The sequence below is a fragment of the Caloenas nicobarica genome, chromosome 1 (assembly GCF_036013445.1).
Source record: "Caloenas nicobarica isolate bCalNic1 chromosome 1, bCalNic1.hap1, whole genome shotgun sequence".
NCBI classification, from domain to species: Eukaryota; Metazoa; Chordata; class Aves; order Columbiformes; family Columbidae; genus Caloenas; species Caloenas nicobarica.
In genome coordinates this window covers 95,487,615-95,515,066 of record NC_088245.1, presented here as the reverse complement: position 1 = coordinate 95,515,066, position 27,452 = coordinate 95,487,615, and the positions used below count along the sequence as shown (strand labels likewise).

Sequence of the window (27,452 nt, the reverse complement as noted above, 5' to 3'; positions counted from 1 at the left end):
CAGCCGTTTGCCCAGAGACCGGTACTCACTCTGAGCAGTTGTGCTCAGTTTAGCAAATCAACCACCTCTCTTCATTTCATTACGATCTGATTAAACCACCCTCTTCTCAGTGGTTTTCGCACCAATTTTCCAACAGGCCATCTATTCCCACATGCTGTTAGGGCTCCTCAGTCAGGGCTGAGGACAACTAAAGGCAAGCACTGCCCATGGCAATACCCAGTGCCGCTGGAGGATCCTGCCCCTGTGCCGTGGATGCCTCTGCTACTCTGTACGCTTCTGAAGTCAGTGAGATACCAGAGGGTAAAAGGAACACTGGGAAAGCCACGTAACAGGAAAATACAGTACAGGAAAAAAAAAAAAATGAAAGCTAATATCTTCCAGTGGGAGAATATTGGAGAAATCCCCTCAGCAGGAGGGAGAGAAGCTTGGAACAAAAGTGGAAGCAGCGGTGTGGAAGAGGCTTAGAGGGTGTGTAGGAGGCAAATCCTGTGGTTGCAAGGTGACAGAGCAAGAAATCTTCTCTGTACCATTCTGCCCTGACTGTCACAGCAGGCTGAGTTCACCAGACCTGCCTATTCGCGTCAGAGCCACACTACTGGCAAAGACAACTGTTCTGCTGCAAGTGGAAAAGCAACCAGCATAACTGTGCTCCTAGCAGCAGGACCTGTGCAAATGTGGCCTTCATTCATGCTTAATAAAGGAAACATGGTAGTGTGACTGCTTCAGAGAAAAGCTGGCGGGGGGAAGGTTCAGATTGGATTTCAGGAAAAAATTCTTCACAGAGAGGGTTGTCAGGCATTGGAACAGGCTGCCCAGGGAAGTGGTGGAGTCACCATCCCTGGAGGTGTTTAAAAAGCATTTAGATTAGGTTCTTAGGGACGTGGTTTAGTGCCAGAGTTAGGTTATGGTTGGACTTGAGGGTCTCTTCCAACCAAAATGATTCTATGAAATAGCGAAAGGAGGTGAAGTAGGCATCATTCAACGAAGTAAAGACAAAACACAGGTCTACCAGCACAAAAGACTTTGTAACATAGGGCTGCTTCTCCCTGCCCTGCAGAAACCCTGCTGGGGGGCAAAGGCTGGTGGGCACAGGCTGTCCCTGCCTGCCAGCCTGTGCAGGACTCTCCAGGACAGAGAGTATTTTTTCACTCGGATTTCTGCTCTGCCAGCCTCCCTCCAGGACTGCCCACTTGCCAAGAGGGAATTCACTCAGGACTCTACATCTAGGAGCTGCATACAGCAGGCTCCCTCCTTTCTCTTCCCCAGTTCAGTGAAGCTGTATTGCCACAAGTGCCTTCCACCAGTGAGCTTCACCTTCCAGGTGAGAGTTTTACCAGTGTGGATGGGGCCACACAAAAAAAAAAAAATCAGAGATGGATCTCCCCCTCTCTCCCCAGGCGAAGCAGTCGCAGAGCGGCAAAGGCTGTGGCAGACCGTGCCAGCAAGGACGTGAGTGAGCAGTGTCGCTTTGTCCGCACGGTTCTTTGCACAGAGCCCAACTCGTGAGGAAGACTCAGACTAAAGATGCAGGCTGGGTACGTGCTGCTGCTGAGCTGTGGTCCAGCTGTTGGCCCAGACGCTTCACAGTGAAAGAACAAAAGTTTTTGAGAAGCTTGGATGTGCATCCACGCATTTAATTGGCTGCTAAGGTAGCAAGGTAGAGCATGTACCCTATAAATATTTTTTTTTAAGCCCTCAAAAAACCCCGATCTCTTCTGCTTTAAGTACAAAGCCTTCTTAACGCAACATGTGTGGGACAAGACAGTGTATCAAGACCTACATGTACCATACATACTAGACATTCTGAGCGTGACTTGTAAGAAACCCACTCCCAGTACAAAAAAGTACCCAAGTGCCAGACCAAAATCTCCCCCTAAGAAGGTGCCAATGTTCTATTTACAAGAAAATACTGGTTCAGTTAAAAATACTAAAAACCATTCTCTTTAGTTCATATAAAAATAATCATGTCTATGTATGCACACACATATTTACATACATTTATGGCTTTCACATGCTTCAACCTTCTCCAAGAAGCGAGGAAATAGAAATACTCCATTACTGCTTTTCCTCCTCCTCAGGTTTTTCAGCCTCTGCTTCTCCAACTGATAAAGTGCCACTGCCATATTTTTTCACTCGGGTTTCTACTCTGGCAAGTCTTTGCTTCACCTTTTGTTGAGATGAGGAGTATTCTGCCAAGAGCCGAGCAAACCTCGTCTGCAGCGTATCCAGAGCTGTTTCAAGTCTTCCTATTTTTTCTTCCAAGTCTTTTGGGTCAGCTCCTGCTTTTGCTGCTTCCTCATCTATTAAATTGTCTTTCATCAGAATTTGTCGCCCTTTCTCTTCCAGAGCCTTTTTGGCTTCTGGATATTCTGTGAGGGCTTCCATTAAATCATCTTTAGACAAGCAGAATAAATCAGAATAACCAATGCTCCTTATGTTGGCTGTCCTCCTGTTGCCAGATTTGCTACCTTTGATGTTTAGGATGCTGATTTCACCAAAGTAGCTGCCATCGCTTAGGACTACAAATTGGGTTATGCCATCATCTGCCACCACAGCCAATTTCCCCTCCTTAATAATGTACATTTCTCTCCCAATATCTCCCTTTTTGCAAATGTAGTCCCCAGGACTGAAGACTGTAGGTTTCAGTTTCAGCACCAGCTCAATGAGAAGTCCAGCTTCACAGTCCTGGAATATACGCACTTTCTTCAGCGTGTCCAAATGGACGTTGATGGCGATTTCAGCCTTCAACTTATCAGGCAGATTTTTGAGAACTTCCTTCTCATCCACTGTTTTCTTGTTGGTCCAGAGGTAATCAAACCACTTGATAACCCTGGCTTCCAAATCCTTAGTCACTTTTCGGAAATGCATGTACTGTTTAATGGAATCGACCTTGGCCTGGAACTCTGCCCTGGAGGCGTTCATGTTAGAAATCATGGAGCCCACGTTACCGACGATGGTGGCGAAGATCAGCACACCCACCAGGAAGTCAATGACCACAAAGAGATACTCCTCATCTTTCACCGGAGGAGGCGTTTCTCCGATGGTCGTCAGCGTGAGCGTCGACCAGTACAGACTGTAAATGTACTTTCTAGACAAGCGCCCGTACTCTGGAATGGAGGTGTTGGGGTAGACCCAAGAGTCGGTTCCAAATCCAATGACCTTCGAAATGGCAAAGTATATACAGGCGTTCCAGTGGATGATGATAAGAATGTACAAGACAAGATTTCCAATACGAAACATGTTTGGATAATTTGTCCTGGTTTCTGTACGATCAAAAAACTCAAACAGCCGAGAAATCCTCAGCAAGCGGTTAAATCGCAGCTCAGGGTAGTTCAAACCAAGCTTCAAATATGCCAGGTCTGTTGGCACAAGAGACAGCACATCCAGTTTGAACTGCAGCGTTTTGGTGTAATGATCTCGTAATTTCTTTTCATCCTGAACTAGCAAGCCTTGTTCAAGGAAGCCTTCAAAGAATAAAGATATGTATTTTACTTGTTAGAATAAAAATACCATCAACAGTACTGAGTGACTTACATTGCAGATACCTGAGAACACCAACATTTGTACTGTTATGCACACAGGCATTGATACACTATGAGTTCATTTAATGAAAAATATTTAGTTGCAAATTGAAATATTTCGATTATGTTTCAGAGCTGATATATAATGATGTAGAGCAATGACTCTATCATTACCACAGTGCTCCCTGCCCCTTTCTGCTCTATTCTGGGAGAGCTGTATCTTTGTCTTTTAGATAACTTTAAGGAAAAAAAAAAAAAAAGGGAGGGAAATTTGAATGTCTCATTTTTCATGAATCGTTGACATGAGTCATACCTAAAGTTAAGCAAGTGTTAAACAATTGTGTATAAAATCAGAGTGGAATATTTTAAAATAAATACCAAGAATAAGTAGGTATACTGAATTGTTGGAAGCTTCTTCAAAACAACATAGATACCCTTGAGATAATGAAATCCATCTGTTTCTTCCCCCAAGCCATGTTTCTCCTCGTGTCCAATGTGAAAGCTGACAGGATTTTCCTTTTCATTTGGGGAAAATGGTTTGCACCTTTTGTGTGTTTCTAGTGATAGCTACTAAGCAGAATTTTGTACATTGGTATTTCTTCATTCAAAAGACTTTGGAAAGTATAAGAATTTTAAAATTATGAGAAGACATAAGCTGCAGTAAGAGACAAACTGCATCTGTGTGAGAGTTCTCACAGAAAGGCTGCCTGAGCAGCACAGCCACAGTGCTGTTTTGTACCTCTGAAAGCGCAAGGTGTTGAAAATGTTCCAGGAGGAACAGCCAATGCACTGCAAAATGTTGCAATTGCAAGTGGAGATGTTCAAATGTCTGCCCACCAGGCCAGCCAGGAGGATAAGTCCACTGAGAGAAAAACAAAACATCCCCTGTGTGTTGGAGATTATCGCATTTTACTAATCCTTTAGCAATCTACAAGCAGCAGCTTTCTCAGCAAAGCATCTGCTGACGAAGACCAAGCTGCATTTCTTTCTGCCCTACACAGCATGGCTGTATTTCTGGAATATGTGTGTATCTGTACAGCTGCCTCGTGTATATGTGTGTATCTGTCTTTGGGTATCTGCAAACTGATGGTGACTACAAGTGGCAGCAGTTCCTGTGCCATTAACATGTTACCTCCCAGAAACCTGCTGAAGGAGCTGCTCAAATATGCCCTTATTAACAGAGTTATGCAACTAAACAGGAAAGTTTCCCAGAGAGATGAATTTCTGACTCACAGTTATTAAGAATAATTTTGAAAACACCTTCCTCCAGAAGGGGGATAAAAGCCCCTCAGCTCTTTTTTTGTGTCCTCTCAAAGAACTGGAGTCCTACAGTAAAACCTTTTGAAAGCATCAAAAGGTGGGGTGTTCTAAGCACAACTGGGGTGCATTGAGTACGGCATTGCCAGCCAGGCAGGGAGGTGATTGTCTCGCTCTGCTCTGCACTGGTGCGGCCTCACCTGGAGCGCTGTGTGCAGCTCTGGGTGCCACAGGATAAAAAGGATATTAAGCTACTGGAAAGTGTCCAGAAGAGGGTCACGAACTTGGTGAAGGGTTTGGAGGGGAAGCTGTGTGAGGAGCAGCTAAAGTCACTGGGTTTGTTCAGCCTGGAGGAGACCGAGGGGAGACCTCATACGGCTACAGCTTCCTCTCAGCTTCCTGCTGAGAGATGTGAATCGTTCCTCTTCAGAGGACACAGTCACTAAATAGGTGAAACACAGTGAGAGAGGCCCTGCAGCCAGACAGGAATGTAGTCCAGAGGAGCTGATGTGGATCACAGCAGTTGTGGGGCTGCCTAGAACCCAGAGCAAAGCCAGTCCCTGCCCTTAGACAGCAAGGAGTCACACTCTTCCCCAAAGGCTTCCAGGACCTCTGTCCCCAGGGGAGATGGACCTTGCAGACTTACAGGAAAAGGCAACAGGCACAGCCAGAGCCAGGAGGGCTAGCTAAGAGAGCTGACAAAGATTTCAGCACCTAAAAGAAGCAACTCCCTTATTTTGAGTGCCTGAAACTGCAGCAGACACCTGCACTGAAGCATTCAGGAGGTTTCCGCAGCAAGTATGCAGCTCCAATCCAGGCCTGCAACGCCAGCCTTCTAACCACGTTGAGCACCTGTAAAATCATTATCAGGACAGACCTGGAAATTTTATAACTTGCATTGCCCTGGACATGCCCAATTTCTGCTCGGTTCTTTCCCATTACAATAACATATGTAACTGCAGAAGAGAAATTTAGTTACCACTGTTGACATTTTAACTACATAAAGAAGATGAAGCCCCCCACCCTGCCTCATATACAGCAGTCTTTTGATTTAGGCTGCTATCTGAAATAGACTTTCCTGTTGAATGAGGTACCTGCTACGTTTAAGAATTTGGCTTGCCATGAGTTGTGTGCTTCCCAAAGTGACAACATTTTTAGCCTCTGTCTTGTAATTACGTTTACAACTTGTCACAAGCCATAATTAATGTCAAACTGTCAGCACAATTTAAAAAAAAAAAGAAAAAAGAAAATGTAAAACTCAAAGATTTAAAAGAACTCCCATTTTTATAATGATCAGTGCAGTTTAGGACCCTTTGAAGGGACTTTTTAGGGCTGTATCCATACTGGTAAATAGAATAAGCCAGGAAATGTTTTCTGGCCCTGAGACCAGCTACCATGACAGGTTCTATTCACACACAGGTTCTCCCAGCCCCCTCCAAAAATTACACCATGAACAACACCCAACCTCTGCTGTCCTTCCAACTGTGCCCAGACACTGCCTGAGGGAGTGCTGGCTGCCGTAGACCACAGTGCATGCAACGAAGTACATCAAGGACTATTCTAGTAATTTAATGGTATGGATCACTGTATGTCATTGCTTAGGCCTATGTTACGACCTTGTTTAGCTTAAAACAGATATCCCTTTAAGGCTAGAATCTGTATCAGCTGGGCATGTGCAAATACAGAATCAGAGACAGGAAACTGAAGAGAACCCCTTCACACATGACGTGGCATGGTCCTCACAGATCCATCGGGTTCACACTTCCTTCAGGAAGGCAGGACCTAAGCAGAGGTGCCTGGGTTAATCCCGTACCACCACCCTCCTGGGTTAACCCAATAACCACCATCAGGCACTGGGAGACCCAGCCAGGACCTCGCAGAGGCTGCAGGAGATAGAGCTGGTGGCAGCACTGCTGGTTCCAGGCAGGGGGCTGCAGACTGGAGGCTGGAGCCGGGGGCCAGGTCTTGCTCTTGACCAATTCAATAATCACTTCTGTGCTGCACAACTCAGCTAAAAAAAATGCAGCACTTGAAGGGTGACTTGGTTTCTTGCCCAATCTAATGAGCACAAGCAATATATCATGCACAGAGTGGTCATGACATGCAAAGTGCCTTATCCTCCCTTCCTCACGCAGACTGCTACAGTGGTTATCCAGTCAGTGTCTGGCATGCCTATTAAGCACTGGTAGACCTGAATTTAGAGACAAGTGAAGTGCAGGTGTTGGGATGTCCAGCTTTAAAACAATCCAAGCTGGTCAGACACTTCATCTTCCCAAAGCCTCCACATTTGGGCTTTGCTGGAGACAGGATGCTACACTGGTCAGACCCCAGAGAGGAATTTGTTTCCAGCCTTTATAGATCCATGCTGTATCTGAAAACACTGTGAAACCTCAGAAAGACTCACCTGTCCTGAATCTGACAAACATGTCAAGAACATAGATGATATCAGAGCCATAATCCAAGAACAGCCATAATTTAATATGGTCAACTTGTAGCTCATCAAAGCAGGCTCTAAAGAAACAAAGATTATTAATAATAATAATAATAATACACCAATTGCATAAGCAGAGTTCTTGCAATGTGCGTCCTAGCAGCATGTTAGTGCACACTACCAGCACTGAAAAATTAAGGGCAGCATATCTCCATGCCTAGATATCTGCACACTAGAGCTCTGTCTAAACAGACACTAGGATCTTTCAGGTGTTTAGGCTAGGAGCAAAACCCAAACACAGATTTGCCACACAAGTGCACTTACAGAGGAATACACATATCCTACAATTAAACATGCATCGGATTTCACGGGATACGCATCTCCATTAAGATAATTCCCAAATAAAATATTTGTTTCTGAGTGGCAAGCCATCCTCATCTCTCCCTGCCATCTGACACAGCTTAAGTGAGTCATTTCCACACCACTTCACTACTTTGACTCAAAATTATTTCCACATTTTACAAGAAAATAAATACTTGAGTAAAATCCTTCCACCCTTCAAGCATCTACAGATGCATGACATTAATTTAAGATGACACAACACTGCCCATACCCTTCTGTTCTCTCCTGGGTGATAGGCAGATCTGTCCCCAGCAGTGGTTACAGAAGCTGTGATGGCCACGGCCGATCCCTGTAGCTCGCCAGCAGGTGGCACACAAAGGCCACCGCCAGCTCTTATGGGGACACATTGCAAGTTAACGACAAACTGGTTTTAGACAAGATAAAAATAAATATTGGGCGTCTACTCCCAGTGGTATCTATATCATATATCCCTAAGGGTATATTAACTGTAAATCTTCTAGGTAAGCCACCCAAAAATACTGCAGGGAGATAAGCGGGTGACTTACACAGGAAACACGAGACACTAAAATTGAAACCTAACATTATTATTAACTTAAATCCATACCTGCACACTAGCATACACCAGTTATAGAATACAGGTGCTGCAATGATGGTCAGCCAGTTGTAGTAAATATTGCTTGAAGGATCTATCACAAAGATCTCTTTTTTCTTCCTGCAAAGTAAAACGGGCAGATTTACACTGGAAATTTAATGAAGTGACCTGCTGGATCTCCCTCTTCTGGAGGCCGCTCATCTCATGAGGTCACAGTTGCCTAAGAAGAGAAAGTATCCATGCAGGCAGCTCCAGACGAGATACCAAATATTATTTGCTTGACCTAACTTTGGAAAAAGTAAGAGTGAAAAGAAAAACAGAGACATTCATGTTGCCCAGGCTCAAAACCACACCCTTTCTGCATATGACCCCCACTGAAAATAAAGGAAAAACATCATATGTTTCTTATTATCTTTCCAGATAGGAGGCTATGGTCCACTGCAGATTAATGTTCATGGTTTTGGAAAATCCTATTACGGAAATGACTTTATGAGCACACATTTAAACAAGTAAAATACATAGGTATTCAAATACATGTTTACACAAGTAAGACCGTGTGCATATACACACATACAGTGTGTGACTAGAACTAAAACATGTATTATTATATAAAAGCATATTTCACACACTCACAGTCCTGGCTCCCTAGGCCTCAGAACAGTGAGAGATACTGGACGAAGCATACGGGCCTGGAATCCAGAGAAGATTTAAAGAACAGCACGGCTAATGGCACATACAGAGTATGCTCAGAAGTGCCCTTCCCAGCACGAGAAAGGTTGATACGGTATAGCCAGTGTTAGGCACGTTGTATGGAATCAGAGAAATTATGTATTAGTGGATTGGGAGGTCCACAGCTGCAGAAGTTATTTCAACATACTGTGATCTGTGAACTGCATAATAGTGTGGGGAGTGCATGACCAGGCAAGGCTTGGATAGGTATTTGTGTGACACTTCCTAATCTCCAAGAATCTAAAAATATTAAAATGTAATGATAATTTATTTCATATTTGTGTGTACTTCTGGCATTATCCCTGCTGTCAGCTGAATGTGAGATGACAATGTTACTAAAAGAAGCAGTTTTAATCTAAAAAGTGTTTGCCATCTTCACAATAGGTTTTGAGCTATTTCTTCTAAAAAACTGGTCACCACCTCAAAACTGTCATATGACAGAGTACACTATGTTCTAGACATTGAAACATTAATTTTTGTTGCTGAAAGGTTTTAAAATGCTTTAGGCTACTGTAAAGCTCAGGCTCTCACTACGTGGTAATTGAAGCTGAAAGAGAATGCTTAGAAGAAAGGCTTTCAAATAAAACAAAGCTTTGATTAAGAAAGTCAAGATCTTGAGATCAAGCAGATTCCATCTGGAAGCAATTCCTAACTACATGTCCCCATGCCTACACAGCACATGCCACCACACACATACATGTAAACTTGCAGTGTATTAACCTCACATATTCCTTAACTGTGAAGTCAGCTCAAATGTATTACCTTTTTATCAGCTACCATTGTTATGTTTTATGACTCATAATACTAAATAGTACTATATATTTGGGTCATCTTTGAGGGAACGAAACAAGAGTAGGATCCATTTCTGTCAAAAGCATTCAAACGATCTAATTTTCTTGCAGAAATACAGCATCTCCTCATCAGCAGAAGCAAACTTTAGTGAACACTAGTAATGAACAGCACCATATTAAGTAATCAAATATGCCAGTCAGTGTAATAACTAAACTTATTAGTACATCTGCAATTTTCTACATGTAAGATTTTTGCTCTTTGTCCGAACCAGACTTTTGGTTCATCTGCTCCAAATCATTATGGACATTCTGAAGCAATGAAAAGCCTGTGCAGATCTGCAAAGCAGGCTGTTATCCTAAGATGCCCTTATAGTAAAAAAGTGATCATCAACAGCAAATCAAAGTGACTAGAAGTAGCTGAGTTCCCTTTTACTGACCTAGGCAACTGTTTGTGACAGTTCTAAACACAGGTCTTAAAGGTGCAACAAGTTTGCTGAGCAGTTGCACCTTTCCAAAGGGGAAAGCATATTAAAGATTTGACAGACTAACATTCTGCAGTCTACAGAACAATAACTGTGGTGGAAGTGTTATGATGAAATGCCATACCATGTACATACATGTAGGAGGTGTGTCACAGGCACATATTCATTCTTTATACTTACTCTTCTTTTTTTTTATCATCTTTTTTGTCATCTTTCTTTTCCTCTTTCTTTTCCTCCTTCTTTTCCTCCTTCTTCTCCTCATTCTTTTCCTCTTTTTTCTCCTCTTTAACCTCTTTCTTTTCTTCCTTTTTGCTGTACAACACAACGTAAGGCTTAGCAATATTACCGATATTCTAGCAGTTAAGGGAGCGGGTGGATGTCGAGGTACAGGAAACTAGACTAGACTCCAGACAAAGTAGGACAGGGATCCAGCTGGTGACAATGGTTTACAGGCTGAGGCCTCTTGAACTGACACCACCACACTAACACATCAGGTAACCAGCTGGCTGATTCCATGCGTTAGTCACTCACACTTTCTTGACCTATTCTGACATCAGTGCACCAGGCAGATTTTAACCAAATGCTTCCAGTTTGTTTCATTTTTTAGAACTCAGGCATTTAAAAAGAAGTCTATCAAATTATAATAGATGTTGAAATGGATTAACAACCTGTCAACATTCTTTGCATATCTAAAACCTCACAGTCACTGTCTGAAGCTTTTATGGTAATTAAATAAAATGAAACTTAATTTTCTCTCACAGTTCTTTAAAACCAACATAGCTATAATTGGTTAATTACCTCTGGTTTCAACTACTGCCTTGGAGAAGAATCCTAGTCAACAAACGCAGCAACTTCAGAGAAAAGAGGTGTGTTTTATTTAACTACATTTATTTAACTAAGTAGCCATTTTATAAATGCTTCATAGTCAACATGATTAAGCCGACCTATTTTAGACCTCTGCAGTAGAGATTCGGTGTATCTACAAGACAGTCCATATCTGCAAGATGACTTGTGCCCTAAGTGCGTTTTTTTTTCTTTCCATCAACTGTAAAGGAAGAATGGATTGCCTAGCTCAGATGCAGGTGTCCATGTGTGATCAGAGGAACCATGCCCAAGTTGCTCTGCCGATATTTATTTGCCACTGTATTCAAAGGCTGAGCACTAAGCATGAAGTTCTATCCTTACTCACATCAATGGGAATTTTGCCTAGACTTAATGGAATCACGATTGTCTCCATGTTTATTAATTGCTTTTCATGTAATAAAGTAAAATATGGACCATTTAACAGAATTATATCCTACTGTTCCACACTGCAAGATTTAATTCCAGATATGGTTTTTCATACTGTTCAAGTATGTACATCCTTTAGCTCATAAGAATGTGACAAGCCAGATATAAAAATGGATTTGACTTCTCCCATTGTGAAGCTTGTCTGAAGGGTCTTGAGCTATGTTAACTTATGCAGATAGTCCCACATACCCTCTTCAAAACTGCAGAAAGTTAACATCTTTCCTAAGACTTTGTCAATACTTAATCCTAAAGCTAAATTTGCTACAGGGATTGGCCAAGAATCACATAAGCTGAAGAGCTGCACTCATTTGCACAAGCAGAAAATCAAACATCTGCGATCTCCCTATTTTGTATTCAAAATTTTTTTTTATTCCTTGAAGAAGAAAGTGTCCCCATTGGTTAGACAGAAAAGACTAAAATGTTCCTGACACTACAGGGTATGTGGATAATGCATATAGAAACATAACTCTCCACACATAAGGTCCAGGTTGGATGAAAACTGGGACTCGTGCTCCCATGGAGGCTACATGTTGTCCTCTGGACTGCCAAAATTTGGTCTCATTTTCCTCTTGCACTAGCGTCAATAAAGGACAAATTAGTTCAATGAGAGCAACATCCCACAGCAAAGACAGAATACATAATAACAGTTGAAAAAGTGCTGCTTACAGGACTTGAACCAACAGGTGAAAAGTTTAGTGAGCTCACTTATGCTTTGCATGTATGCTTGCTTGTATTACTCAGCTCAGAGAAAGTCTATGCTGTGAATGGCAGCCTCGTCTATGAATGAATGTGCTTGTTACAGGAAGAAAAAAGCACTTCAAGGCAGAAGACAACAGTCACCGATTTTAAGACAGCAGTAGCTTTCACCTGTCAGCAACAAGCACCTCTTCCAATTCTTACCCTTAGGCATTTCCATAGTGATGTAGCATCACAGTGTAATTTGGAAAAGCCCAGATTCATTTGCTAAAAAATGCTGAAATCCTACAGTCCCCCATGTCCAGGGAAATACCTACCAAGTTGACCAACACTATTGAAACATTTCAAATTAGACACTGCAAGGGAGCATAACTGGAGGAGAAAAGAACCTTTAGGTTGACTGGTCTTCTATTTGTACACACATTTCAACTCAAATAAACAGCTTTTCATTTACCAAGGCTGATTCTACATGGCAGTGGGAAGTGCTGCTCAAGTATTTATTTCTCTGCCACAACTCCCCTGGACTTTTATTGCTTCTCTTCCAAATCTGCCTCAAAAACTCCTTCCTATTTAAGAAACATGTCAAGATGTCACTGTGTATTACTACCCATGGTGCCTGATCTAAAGGCCAATTCACAGTTGTTGTTGTTAGTGTTAAAGTAGCTCCTCGATACTTCAAATGTCTGGCTTTCTTACCAGAAAGGAAGAACTATGAGTAAATGTAATTTTCAAAGAGTTAGGCCACTGTACATTTGTGGATGTTGTTATGCAGGGAAAAGTAGGTTGAGACAGAGAATCAATCAAAAAGTCTCAGTGGTGGTGAACTTTGGAAGGGAATACTTTGACAGTTCTAACTTCCTCCTATGTGTTATATTTCACACAGCATCTAATGCCAATACTTCTTTTTCTCTGGCCTGAGATCTGCCTCAAACCCATCTGTCAACTACAGGTATCTTTCACATGTAACATTCTTCAATTTCTGTGGCCTCTGTTCATCTCTCTATTGTGGTAACTCCCAACTTATTGTACTCCCACCTACATGTAGTCTGGCAGTGGAAGTCACTAAAGGGTAAAGGTTGGCCATAATCAAAGACTTCAAAGCATCACCTACAGTTCTGCATGGGCAGGCACTCTTAGGTCTTTAACATAACGAAAAACCCAAAGCTTCAAAAAGATCTGAATCTTTTATTCTTTATCAGTGCTATTGAGTAAACTGGAATCCAGAAACTAATAAAAAAAGATGTTGGTGCCTCTTCTCTTTGACAGCAATACAGGGGCATCCATTCTGTGTTTCCAGCATGCTGAAAGCAGCATGCATCTTCAGACTCAGAAAACACATCTTCATCAGCCCCTGTGAAAACACTGTTGTAGTCTCTGAGTGAGTCAAATATTTGCATTTCTCATCCCTCAAGTACTTTGCAAATCAAGTATGTTTCAGGCTGTCAGGCAGGTAGACAGACAAGTGTTGTCTTCATTTAAATCATGAAACATTGGAAGGATGAAAGTTTTGCCCAAGGTACATGAGTCATTGTCAGAAACAGTGTAAGAAAGCAGTATTTCCATCCTAATTGGTCCTTTGGGCCCTGACTAGCAGGCTCCAGGCTTTTAGCACTTTTATTATAACAGTCTAAATAAAATTCTGCACATTTCTGTCACTTTTCACTGCACATGGATTTTCCTTTTTAATAAAAGTTATGCAAACCAAACCAAAAATTTTCTTCAGGAACAGGAAGACCTCTTGCTCAGGTACTCGCACAAAGTTTTTGCATCATCATTTAAAATTTACAGTTTGAGCTCATCTGTGATGGAGCTATTTGGAGAAAAAAACAACAGTTTCCTTACAGTATTTCATACGATCAAAAACTGTGCCTATTATTTTAAATTTTTGTTTTCATCTGGAAAGCAATGAAAAAAATAATCATCATCATGTGTGACAAGAGATCTGCTGCTGGATGCTACAGAGCTGACGTGTCCTCAGATAACTGTGGTCTGAGACATGCAGCAAACATTGGTGTTGGGTGATTTTAAATTTCAGGAGCTCTTCACCTTTTCAAGAGATTTCACTTTGGTGTAACACTGTGAAATATCTTGGCAACTATATAAAATAGACTTCAAAGGACAGCTTCTGTCAGAGCTTCCGTTGCAATGCAAGCCTTATTACCTGTCGCTCTCTCTACACCTACACCAACAATATCTGCTGAACTGAAACACACATTTAAAAAAGAAAGATGGTTAGTTTTCACTTCAACTGCACGCACAAATGTTTTCAAGGTACCCTAATCAGTATCCACTTCTCATTTGAAAATCTGAAATTTTTTGAGGCACTTGATTTGCAGAAAGGGACTAGCATGTTAGAAGAGGAAAACCACTATTAGAAAACTAATACACGAATCTCATTTAAAACCTGAAGAATTAATAAATCAATTGGCAACGCAGTAAAATCAGCCAGCTGAATTAGATGAGGTAGGGACTAAATGCTTAATCGAATTCACTCCTTGTGAGATAAGGGTAACTTCAGACAAAAAGAAGTTCACAGGGAACATAAAGGGTGCTTTTAATACTAAGAAAACTAGATCTTTCTTTATAATTAAACTATATTCTTAGGAGAGGCTTGGGAAGAGATAAGGAGTTTATACTACAAGTGTTGCTAGGCTGGAAAGGGAAAAAGAGAAGAAGCTACTAGTAGAAAGGTGTTTGGAAGTGATCAGTACTTACTCCTCATTGGTGTTGTTGCTATAGTTGACATTAAACTTGGCCAAGGGCCAGTGACTGCAGCAAATTAAATAAAACACATTAAAGAGTGTATAAAGACTGTTGGTATTTCATACACGTGCTCACTGACATGACGGCCCGACTTACTAGCCTCTCACACGTGCACCAATAAGATTAGGAAGGTCAACTTTGACTGCAGTGATAAATCCCTTTGCGTAACTATTTCAAGGCACCAGTTTCTTTTTATCATGTGCTTGGCAAACACATTTGTGACCGCATCTGATGTCCGAAGCTAGTTCCCAGGCATCTTAGTGCATGGCAATGTGCATCGCACTATTTTTAGTCCTGTACTCCTTTGGCTACTATTTTAAGCTTTCTTCAATCCTTTCAAGTCTTCTTCACAGATGCAGTGCCAAGGCTTTTGGATAAGTAACAAGCATACCTACCATGGCTGCAGAATTAAACCTTCATGATAGAACAACTGGGAGTTACTGTCAGTGTAAAACTGAGAAGGCAAGAATGGATATTTCCAAATTCACTTTTAATAGCCTCATATAGAGGTTTGTTGGCCCAAGATCAATGTTGTCCTCTCTAATTACTTAGAATCTGCAGTTGCTACTGATCCAGACATCTGAAAAATCAGACATCAGTCTGGCTGATTCAACAAAATGTGCTTTTGAGCTGAATATCTAAAGCGCAGATCAAGTGAAGATAATAAGGCTGTGCTGGCTCACAACAAATCAAGGTAACCTGTGTCATGCACAGCCCTTCAAAGGTTTTTGCTTTAATCTGAATTACTAGTGGAGATTTTGAAACAAATCAGCTTATTACTTGCTTACCTACCAATCTTTCTCTATGAAAAAAAAATGGGAGCCTATGCTTCAAAGCATAATTCCAAACAGAAAGTCAATTTCTGTCTCGGAACTTCGTCTTCTTTTAGTTGGGAGTTAAATTTGAAACACTATACATATATTCATAATGTAATAATAATAATTCATCAACTCAAAAGACTGTAAACACATTGCTCTGTTGTTTTATTGGTAAAATTTTAAGATAAGACTGAACCTGCCTTCCATACCAAAGACTGAGTACGTGCTCGTAAGTTAAGTCAGCAACCAAAAGATTTTCTCATTTCTGCATCAGAAGCCTTTTGTAACGTTAGCAGCCAAACTCCTGAGTAGGTGTAACAAAGCAATGACACATTTTGCATAACTGCTTGTTTGGAGTTTCCTAACACTCACAGATAATGTGCACAACATGAATGTCCTGAAAAGCCACAACTAACAGCATCCTCAATTCTTGAAATAGAAATTGCATTCATCCTCCGTGGAGTGGAGTTTAGCAACATCAAGTTGCAAAGGCAGCAAAATTCCAGTTCTGAAAAGTCATTCTGCTTGAAACAGCATGACCAAAATCCTTTACTTCTTTGCCACAGCACATTTGAGGGGGAAAGAGAAAGTTGCTGAAAGCCGTAATACTTCAGTTATGTGACGATTCCTGGGCAGCATTAGATACTCTGTTAACCTCCCATGCTAAGCTCCTTACCCTCTTCTTAAAATACACCTTACATTCTAATCACCAAGAAAATACCATAACCTCAGTCATCTTCCTTTGAAGAATAAACACATCTTCTTACCTGTTCACCTCCCCAGGCCGCTCACGGATACCCAGAAAGGAGCGGATGTTACTTTGCCTGCTGGACACCTCTATGAGCTCTGGCCCTCGGATACGCTCTAGGAAAGAATCCGGTCTTTGGTCTTCATGGTGCAAACGTCTTGTGGCCCAGGACCTCACAGACACGACAAATCGTGATAGCCTGCATGGAACGGACATACAATATTGACAAGAACAACCAATGACTTAAATCATCCCCACAAAGAGTAACCCAGGAGGACTTTTCTCGGCTTCTCCACCTGCCACAAAAATTAAACTTGATGGATTAACTGTGTGAACCCGATCGCTTCCCACAGTTTCCTACACCGGCTTTTGCAGTGGATCAGGAAAGTATCACACATCAGTTCCTAGTCCACTGTACCAGCACTGCAGCAGCAACAGAAGAATATTCTTGCCACGCGGGGGCAAACAAAGTGGTCGGGGTAGAAGAGTTGACTTCCGACAAACTTCTGACATTGTGTGATAATGAGGGAATTCTGGACTGACAGAATTAAGAAATAAAAAATACTCACAATATCACATGCTCAAGGGCTGGTAGACACAGTGGAAACAAAAGCTCAATAGCTGGTGAGGGAGGATGGAATTTGAAATAAGGAATGATAAAAATTCAGCCACTTGCCCTGTGATTTTAAAAGGTCTGTTTGCACATTTATTAGTTGCCTATCACATACAAACCTGCCTACTGCATAGGAAGCACTATTTCCTCATCCTAAATATCTAGCAGAGCACTGAAATAAGCAGAAAATCATGACAATGTAATAATTTATCATGCTGTCATTATGCACCTTTTTCTCTACCCACTAATTCACATTATGAATCCTTACAATGTTTTCTGACAAAGTTCAAATAGAAACCTGTTTCTGAAAAACTGAAAATAACAGAGACTGGAATCTACGAAAGTGATTATTATCCACACAATGTATTGTGTTATTTCCTATCAGCAGTCTAGTTTGGACAAAAGTGGTGTTAATTCAGGCTTCCCAAACTTGGCCTTGAAAACAGCATAATGAAATCCAAAACAATGCTTAACTTCTTACAGAGACCTTGGGCTCCTCAAGGAAAGCTCTTTACATTCTCTCTGCATCAGATATGCTCAGAATCCACAAAGAGTTTGATACGAACAATATAAATCTTATGGCAAAGTACATCTGCCTCGTGATTGCAGTTCTCAAGGGCCTAACTACACCTCCTCATAGATCTTGCCCAGGTTCTCTTACCATGAAATAAAGAGGACAAACAAGGCTGGAATAATATCACATATCAGAAGCTGGAAAAACATATTCCTAGTTCTTTGGCACTATACCAAGATAGCATCACATAACTCATCCACAACTTCAACAATTAAGAGAATTCAAAGCCTGTCAAGAACACAAAAGAAAAGCAAAGCTCCACATGAAAGTCTGAGGTTATTTCACAGATTCCTTACTCTGTTCAAAAAATGCTGCATAAAATTAAGCTACAAATTTTTTCTCTTTGCCTGAGCAGAACTCAGCTTTCACATAGAGAGTGGCATGGAAAACTACTAATATGGATGTTCTTACTTACATTAGAAAATAAAGCATTTTGATGAGACCTGTTAGTTAAGGAGCAAACAGATTTTACCAAATAAGACTGTGAGCCTCTGTATTTGAACAAAGAAATAGGATTTTCTGATTTCTGCCAAGCTATATTATTTTCACTTCTTTATCCTTTATATCTCAAAGTAAGATACTCAGTGAAGTCCACCAGATGTTGTTTTAGGTCCTTGAGAGTTTACATTCAAGAGGCATGTTAGGGTACCATAATATTTAAATTGCAAAGCATTCACGTTTCCATCACAGGTTTCCCTGTATATTCAGAGCATAAGTAACTGTAGCTATGTCTAATTCAAACTGTCCTGAAAAAGGGTAAAGAACAATATAAATGAGGATTGAAAAGGTAGTTCTCAATATTAGTTTATATATTCATGTGTATTATGTTTACACAAAACACACACCTATAAATGTTTTCCACCTAAACCCAACTTCTTGCAGACTTCGTAATCTGCATTCAATAGTGTCACTATCCTACAACAAAACAGGGAAATGCACGTTTATTCTTCACCATCCACAAGGCTGACGCATAAACAACACTCTTTAAATGACTCCAGTTTTATAATAATTTTTTTCTTTGCTCTTTGAAATACACTACCCTAAAACTGAGTATGGACTGTATTGTGTGTAACAATGGTGTCTGAAGACAGAATTCTGTAGTCTCAGCTGGAAGTCTTTAAAGCAGACACAATAAGTTTTTGAAGCTCCACTTCAGGTTTAGGATAAGTCCCAGTAAAGTAAACGACTTAAGCAAATGGTTGCCTCCAATTTTGCTGACTAAGGTTCCCAATCCTTTCTAAACATAACTGGATTCTAAAAACTGAAACTCTTGCCCTCCCAGCACAAAAGTCCCTGTCTTCTCCCTTGCCAAAGCCACCTACCAACAAAGGAACCATCATTACATCTCATTTGATAGGAAACGAACATGCATCAGCTGTTAGCCAGAACCAAACACTTATCAATTTACTTTACAGTTTGGCCTCACTTCATGCATTTCCTCAGCATTCAATATACTCTCAGATCAGATCAGGTAAAAATTGTTGGGTTTTTTTTAATTCAGACTCATTTGTGTGAGCTCCTTCAGTATCTCTGGCATTTCAACGTTTTTATTAGCAACGAGTAAGCAATGAGATCAGAATCAAGATCAAAAGCACCTTCTGTTATTTTTTATAGACTTTCTTCAGCTGGACTCCATCCATTTTTTTGGAAAGTGATGATTCTTCTTACTTTTCCTCCAAATTGCGATCGGTCTCTTTCAACAATTCAACCTTAATACTGGAAACGGTATTGGATAGCATGTTACCTTGCCATTGCTCCCCTGCCTGTGAATGAGCTTGTCTGGGATTCAGATACATGTCTTCCCTCCACAGAAATGACTCTCTGCAGTTCTGAAGATGCATCCTCACACAATGAATGGGTTCTGCAAAAGCAAATTTTTTTTTTAAGAATTCCATACAGCCTCCAGCAGAATTCCACCCCACCCAATCTGTTTCTTTCCACCACTACATCAAGAAACAATGCAGCAAGTTGTCTTTATTAATATGGCATAGGTTCGATAACCATAGAGCTAAGCCTATATTCCTACTTTTCTGGAGTCATCCAACATGAAATGAAGTCAGTGGAGGCTCTGCCATCCATCCCAGCAAGCTCAGAAGCTGATTCCTTACCGGGCAGTGCCAGTCTGGTGCGCAGATACACACCTGTGGGAAGCATGTTTTCTACCCTAACACCGCCTGTAAGGCACCAGCAGCTTTCCTTCAACATGGAGTTCATCCCCAAGGAGGCTTTGAAGTGCCTGCCCACTGCTTTTTTCAGTGCTGTTCTCCCAGACATTGGGTTTAACAGTCTGGAATTTCTAACAGATTTTACATTAGCCGGTCCTGAGCAACACCACTGCTGTTCTGACCAGCCTGCTGCTGCCACCTGCACAACTACAGGCCTAATGCTGCTCTCGTCGTAAAGGAAACTTCACCTGCCGCAGAGCAAAACAGGCTACAGCTCTTCAGGGCTGCTCTTGGTGGCGGTGAGGTGAGGCAGCTCAGGACTCTGCCAGGCGTGGAAAACACTGCAACAGTAATTTTGAAATTTACTTCACTCGAACCTGGCCTTTACCAGGGCTCCCTCTGGATTTTTCTATAAAACTCCAAGGGTTTTATCTGTGTTTTTCATTCTTTAGTATTCACTTCTATAAGATTTTGTCACAGCCATTAAGGATCACTTTTTTCCCCTTTGTAATGCAAACAAGAACTCTCACATGACTCTGTTAATCTGTATTGCCAGGAAAACACTGACTATAATGATACTTGCAGTATCTTCCTAAGAACTGGCAACAGCATTTTGAATGCTCACAAAAGGATAGTTAGCAACTCAATTCTGTGTGTAGTCACAGCTGAGAAACTGCAAACAGAGAATTAAAACTTTATTATTTCTCCACAAAGAGCCATGCTAAGAAAGATAGGTCCTGCCAGTCCCAGAATTCTCAACTTGTTAACTGTTTTCTTCTTCTCTTCTAATATGAACACACTGATACACATTGCTAAGTATTGAAAAAATACTTTTATAACCTAGTTTATGTTGTGGGTGCTGAGAATATTGTGGATGCCAAAGTTAATGTGGCTTCTAGGGGAGAATGAACAAACTCAGGGAACAGAAATCCATTACGGATTTCCAGATACGCAGAGCCCACATTCAGCTCAAGAAGACTCCTGAGCTGGATGCTGGGAGACTATTAGAGGAAAGTATGTTGCAGATACTTCCAGTTTGCCCACTTATTTTTTTCTTTTTTTCCTGGATCATCTGCCTACAGAACTGCTGGAGAAAGGATACTGGAGTGTTCTGTCTTTCAGACTGCACAGCTATGGCTGTTTATAAGAGCTTTTATTCATTTGTGTGATCTTAGACAGCAATAAATTCTAACATTTCTACTTCTGTTCTTACTTACCAATTACTACTATTTCTGAGTCCTGAAAATACATTTTTAAAAGAAGGTAGTGGGAGTTTTTAGAAAATAATTTTAAGTGTCACAATTCAGTTATGAAAAAAAAAGTATTTTGCAGAAATAGATAGCCTTTCATGGAGGCTTAAGCCAGCATCTTCTATTTCATATTTGGATGGATTAGAAGTTTGTGTTGAATCAGTGACTCAGACAAGGAGTATCTCACTAAGTTGCAGTAACTCAACTGCTTTTAGTGACTGTACATTATGTTGTTATATTTGCTCTAAATATAGGTAATTACATATAAGGGTCACAAAATAAAGTAGTGAAGAATAATAGAGAAAACAAAGTAAACATGGATTAAAATGCTCTAGGTATCCTTCCAAGTAGAATTTAAAAAAGAAAAAATATTACTGTAGTGCATTCCTTATCAGTATAAGAAAACTATCCAAAATTCACTGTTGACCTTCTTATTTCTTTTTCTAAACTTTTTTTAGCCCCAGCCTCCTCTATTAACTGCCATTGCTGTGCTTGGGCATCTGCTGACAATAAATAAATGGCTAAGAATGAGGAGCCCAGCTTTATTTTGTGTAAATGCCCAGGAAGGCAATGCAGAATAGTGCCAAGACAGCTGAGTGAGCTCTAAACAAGCTAGATCAGGTACCAAAAGCAATGCTGTCCCACCAGCTCCACTTCTCAGCACCATCATACTCGCTAAAAACATCCTCTGTTTAGTGCTTCGTGTGTGCGATGATCACCTCCACAATCCTCAGCAGTGTGGAAAGCTGAGCTCCACTGACCCTGCACAGGCTCATCGTATTTTGTGCATCTGTAACTTGAGAGTTGATTACCAAGTGTCTGTCCTCTTGCTGGCAGGAGCTATAGAGCCCTTAGTGGCACCCTCTACAACTCAGTGTTTTCAGTCCAGGGTATGGCTTTTGTGACCTGATCTGAACGTCTTCCGATCTGATCCAGAGTCCAATGAAACAAATGAAAAACTTCAAATTATTTCAATTACTCTCTGGTCAGGTTCTTACCGGTAAGTGATCACATACCCTCACTGAAAAAAAATTTTCTGTAGGGAAAAGAAAGGCAAAACTCTCAGACTCAACTGTTGGAATCAAATTGAGTGGATTATGGACTCAACCAGTGAAATTCTGAAGTCTATATTTTTATTTTGGTTGCTTGACTGTTCTTAAAAACCAACTTTCTGACTACTCTACATGTGCATCAAGAATTTCTACAACTAGGCTTATAACTAAATATAAAAATCTGTAAATAAATTCAGGTTTGCCTTACAAAAAAGTTATAGATATATCATATGTAGACAACCCAAGAAAATCAAAATGATTTTGTGAAAACAGTTCTAAAGTGCTTGCATTTTACTTTTATGAATACAGCTTATGTATATCTGCAACAGGATCAGAAAACAGTACACAAAGGACTCCACCAGGAAACTCTTCTGAAAGCACCTGTCCCATGTTACAGAGCAATCACAAATATATTCCACTTTCACTATTGTAACTCCCTGTTGTAACTCTTATAAGACTGACATACTCATTCCTGATTTTCCTCAACCCTGTTCAAGTAACACAGGAGACCTTATTCGTTAGCTGACTTTGTACCGATGCAGAAGGACAGTTACAGATAGGGCTTTTGATGTTACACCTTCACCACATGTGGCATAGTTTCTACTTTATTTTTACAAAGACAGACTCATTCCCATCTGGACTCCACAACCTTGTTTGGTATCTGCAGCAAAACAGTAACCACCGCCATTACTATCCAAAGGTGTTACATGGCCTGAAATCGACACAAGAGAATACACAGAGTCTCAAGAAACAAAGAACAGGTTACGAAGCAGAAATACCAGCAGATGATTGTGCCGCCTCAGGTTATGCTGAAAAATACTCTATTTCTGTGGGGGTAGCAATATCACTGTATCTAAGAGAAAATTCACTGACACTGAGGCTTCTGCTCCCTGCCTCTTCAGGCATGGCCAATTTATTCCCGTGCTTTGAGATACCTAGTGGAGTAAGCTCTGGGAAAGACACTTAAATCAGCACCTGCTCTGTATGCTTCTCTTGCCCTGACTTAATTTGGCTCTAAATCTACACAAAGATCTTCAAACAAACCCTAGAAGACCATTTTCACCTAAAACGCATGCAAATAATCCAGAATTTTCATTTAGTAGTAATTGTTTTGAAGTTCTCATCAGTTAAACAGGAATTGATGAAGCCCTTTCAAGTAATTACTATGAGCCGGACTTCAAGGGTGGGATTTGGCTCCAGTTGGCAGTGACCTAAATTAGGGTATCTAATATAAGCTGAGTATCTTAAATTTCCATTATAGTCAATTGCGATCTTAGGGCTTGGTCCAGTTGCTTCAGTATAGGAGTCTAGCACGATTTGGAATACCTCAAAATACTTTATCTGGCCTCTCCAGAGCACACAGGTCTTAGCTCGCATCCACCAGCCCTGGCTAAATGCTTCAGATACTCTATGGTATCTCAAATAGCTTCAGGTGCCTATATTAGGCTACTAAATACCTCTCACTATCAACACAGCCAAATGAGCCTGTAGAGCTATCAGATTTCAGGGTAAACTGAACAGCTCCCGGGGCACCACTGAGCATTAGCACTGACCACATCTCCACTGATGACAGCAGCAACTTGGACACCTACTCGCATACAGACACTGAAATCCAGATGTCTACAAGGCTCAGCTGAATCCTACTTCCAATCTTTAGACAGCCAGTGTCTATAAGATAATGTGCTGCCTGTCATATTTGAGCTGCTTCAATACAGAGGCTAGGATTTTTTAAATGAGGACTCATTTGTTATTTTTTGTTTCGTTGATTTTTGTTTTAACAAAATGGACCAACTTTACAGCACACCACACTATTAGAACATGGGCACATGAATTGCCTACTCCAGCGTAACTTTAAAGATCACCTGCAGCTTTCTGTTAACTGTTTAAAGTGAATGCTTTTCCTTGGTGATACGGCATTTCAAAGCAGAAAACCATGCAAGCACATCCTTAGCATTAAGCATAAATTTAACACCCACTGACTTTAACGAGAACTAAGTAATGTGCTTAATTGCTTCACTGAACTACAGCCAACAGGAGCTGGAGGAAGACAGAGACAAAGGAGAAATGCTGCTACTGCAGAAAACCTGGGGTTTTTTTTCTAATGCTTATAGTTGTATATTTTGCTACTAGACAAAGAAGAGCTAAAATTTTGGACGGGATCTATCTTTTCGTACATGCTCTAAACCAAATCTGAACTAAAAAAAATATGTATCACAATTCTTGGAGTGGTATTACAAAGGTATGGTATATACTTACTAGTGGCCACTTCAGTAATCAAAAAACCTTAAATAAGAGATCTCTTCTACAGAGTGAGATTGTATCTTTTTACTCATCCATGAACTCCTGTAATTAATGCTGATAACAGCAAACTTCTTTTTAAATAAATGGCTCTTCAAGACCGTCATCATCATGATAAAGAGCAATTCGCATTTCAGTCCCTCTATCTGTCATAAGCAAGTCATTGCCTCTGAAACTGCAGATGGCTGCAGCGATTCAATTCTACATTTAAACCGTTATAACCACACTCTCACATCCCTGCTAGTAGTTCCAATCTATGAGCTGCCAATCACTGATATCCTCTATAAAAAGGACATTAGAAAAAAAGGAAGAGGCTCATTTTGATCTGTGCTTTCCCTGTTTCTGAGATACCACTGTAAATGGAGATGAAGGGACATGGCTCTTGCAAATCTCCCTAAGGAGACCATGGGGTAGTATAATAAAGTCAAGCAAGCCATACTGTGCAGAATAAAAGCAGCTCCATTTTCACTAGTGCAGGTACACCTACATAGCAGAAAGTATCAGGTAAGCAAAGCAGAAAGAAAAAATAAAGGACTAATTCAAACAGGAGAGAGATCACGGGATCATATCCATCCTAGACACTAGGGGCATACAATCCCAAATTATCCTAATGCAGGCAGTCCTACCAGCCCCGCAGAATTTTAGGTGCTCTAGTCTGGGCACACATGTAAACAGTAAGAGACAGTCCACATAGCGGAGGTGCTTGACCATAACAAGCTAGAAGCAGAACACTTTTTCCAGTCTGTACAGGCGCTGTGGATCATCAGACACTTTCCTGCAGGTCCAGCAGGGTTTGCTCAGACTAGACAAATGACTGGTACTTTGTAAAATTAAAGTGCAAGCTCATTGGCACATTTTAAACAGCCACTTTAAAACCATCGAAACAGAGAAAGGTGAATGTAAAGAAAATGTTACAGGTCCACAGTACAGTGAGAGGCTCTCAAAAGACAGTACAGAAATGTGGATTTTTTTATACACTACAGATGTTCACTATGACAGGAACTAGGTGATTTGCAGAGGCTACTTTTAAAAAAACTTCCTGAGGCTTTTCACTGCATGGCACTGGGAGGATCCCTTTTTCTCCAAATCTCACAGACTGGGGAAGCACAGACCCTACTGTCTGCTTGGTGACCTGAGAAAGAGGTTTCCCCTTAATGAGTTGGTGTAATTCCCACTGATGTGAAAATGGCATTTATTCCTGAGTTAATACAGATTCTGGTTCCAAAACTGCAAGCCATGAAAACCCCCCTATTGCTGTCGCTTTTATACTTTGCATATACATGGTTAAGTCAGTAAAGTGCACTGGATCAACAATATCATGATATAACACTCCCATACTGCAGAGCTAAGAGGAGTGTCACAAGTTACGCAGCAATCTGTCCTCTGGACTGCGATGAAAGGAATATATTACCTGATATAGCCATTTTCAATCCTTTCAATATCTTCATCGGTAGTTCTGACAGACAGTCTGTGCATAGCAGGGTAGGAGTGCTGGGTGTTGATTTTTGCCATTTTTCTTCACATATCAACATCTAAATGACAGCTGAAACAGGAAAAACACATTTTGTAAAGGCTGCAAAATAAATGTGCTCAGTATTTGAAAAGAGTGATTTCTTAAAACAATGGAACAGCAAAAAGCAAATTCAACCATTGAAACAATAGCCAGTGATATTTCCACACATGATTCCTGTTTCTTTATTTATTTGTACTGGACGGAAAAAAAGTCCTACTAAAAGTGTAACAAAGACAATTCATTGTGACCAAAGAAAAGGGTTACATGAAACTAAATTCTTTTTAGTCTTCGGGCTGTCTGAATCCCTACACTGGCATACCTACTATCTATAGTGAAATTGCATTTAAAATTGCATTAAAAGAAAATTACAGTTAGAAAGCCAACCAAAAAAACATTAGGTAATACATGTGCTAGGACAACCCAGTCCACTTTCAGTTGATCTCCCTGTGCTAATTTTATCTATTTTATGATGAAGTTTTTTATTCTGAAAATGCATATTAACCAAGCAGATAATTAATGAAATGTGTCCCTCAGCTGAATATATGCTATGCATTAATTCTGTATTATCTAAACTCTGCACTAAACACATAGTAGGTCTTTCCCATCTATTTCCAGATGTCATTTTTGTTATAATGCCTCAAGACAAGCTCTACTAAGATACTTAGCAGCCCAGCTCTTACAAGATTCAGGAAATTCACCTAAATTCCTTTCCAGATTTGGTCTTCAATGCCTTAGCAACATTAGTAAGTGAAATTCATATCACACCTATCCCTGCTAAACAGGTTTTAAGACTCTTAAAAATGAGGGACTGAAAGACTCTCAGTGAAAATTTTGAATTTTGCAATTTTTTTCTAAGTTTTGAAACTCCATTCAGGAACCTTTTTTTGTTTGAGATACACCTAGAATAAAATTCTCTTGGGATCATTCAACTACCTCAGATCACCTACTGTCCCTTTTTCACCTGTAATCCTCTGTCTCATAGACCATGTAACATTCAGCTTTAGCAGCAAATGAAATACAGATCTTATAGAAACTAACATTCTTCCCTGAATTACTCCTAAAGCAAAGCTCACAATCCATGTTTAGGTCTATGTTATCCATCCAATTTCTTAAAAAAACACATACTTGATTTGCCCTCCACTTAACTCCTAGAGAATTAAAGGGAATCATATACAACTTTTAAAATTATTTAATATATTTCAAAATATAAAGTAGATTACCTTAATTTTTGCATCCAGAAACAATGAAATAATGAAAATAGTCCTAGGGCATAATTTAACAGCGGAAAATCTGTTTAGTATTTCCCATTTCTAATTTTACCTCAGTGCAAGTCAATCGATGGATAACTGTCTCATCTTAAAACTGAGTCCTGTTAATTTAAGCTTTACTGGGGAAAAAATGGGCATTTCTATGACACATTGATATATTAAAAAAAAAAAAGGAGGAGTCTTTTCAACCCACTCTCAGATTTGAATGTTCACTCAAGAATTAATTTCTAAAGTGCTG

General features: G+C 40.4%; 1 protein-coding gene across 1 annotated transcript; it reads right to left on the bottom strand.

The window, feature by feature from the left end:
- Positions 1-2,055: 2,055 nt before the first annotated feature.
- CNGA3 (cyclic nucleotide gated channel subunit alpha 3) lies at positions 2,056-25,945 on the bottom strand. The gene is made up of 7 exons (XM_065654759.1): positions 25,845-25,945; positions 19,413-19,529; positions 16,501-16,680; positions 10,347-10,478; positions 8,177-8,284; positions 7,183-7,289; positions 2,056-3,464 (listed from the first exon to the last, which is right to left on the bottom strand). The coding sequence occupies exons 1-7, from the start codon at positions 25,943-25,945 to the stop codon at positions 2,056-2,058; spliced, it is 2,154 nt and encodes a 717-aa protein (XP_065510831.1).
- Positions 25,946-27,452: the final 1,507 nt, after the last annotated feature.

What these genes read in the sequence shown, in the direction of transcription:
- CNGA3 (XM_065654759.1), bottom strand. Translation starts at nt 25,945, where the DNA reads ATGGCAAAAATCAACACCCAGCACTCCTACCCTGCTATGCACAGACTG. An exon ending in CGGCCTGGGGAGGTGAACAG is followed by an intron (nt 10,479 to 16,500) that starts GTAAGAAGATGT and finishes TGTGTTGTACAG; the next exon opens with CAAAAAGGAAGAAAAGAAAG. An exon ending in TGGTGTATGCTAGTGTGCAG is followed by an intron (nt 7,290 to 8,176) that starts GTATGGATTTAA and finishes TTGTTTCTTTAG; the next exon opens with AGCCTGCTTTGATGAGCTAC.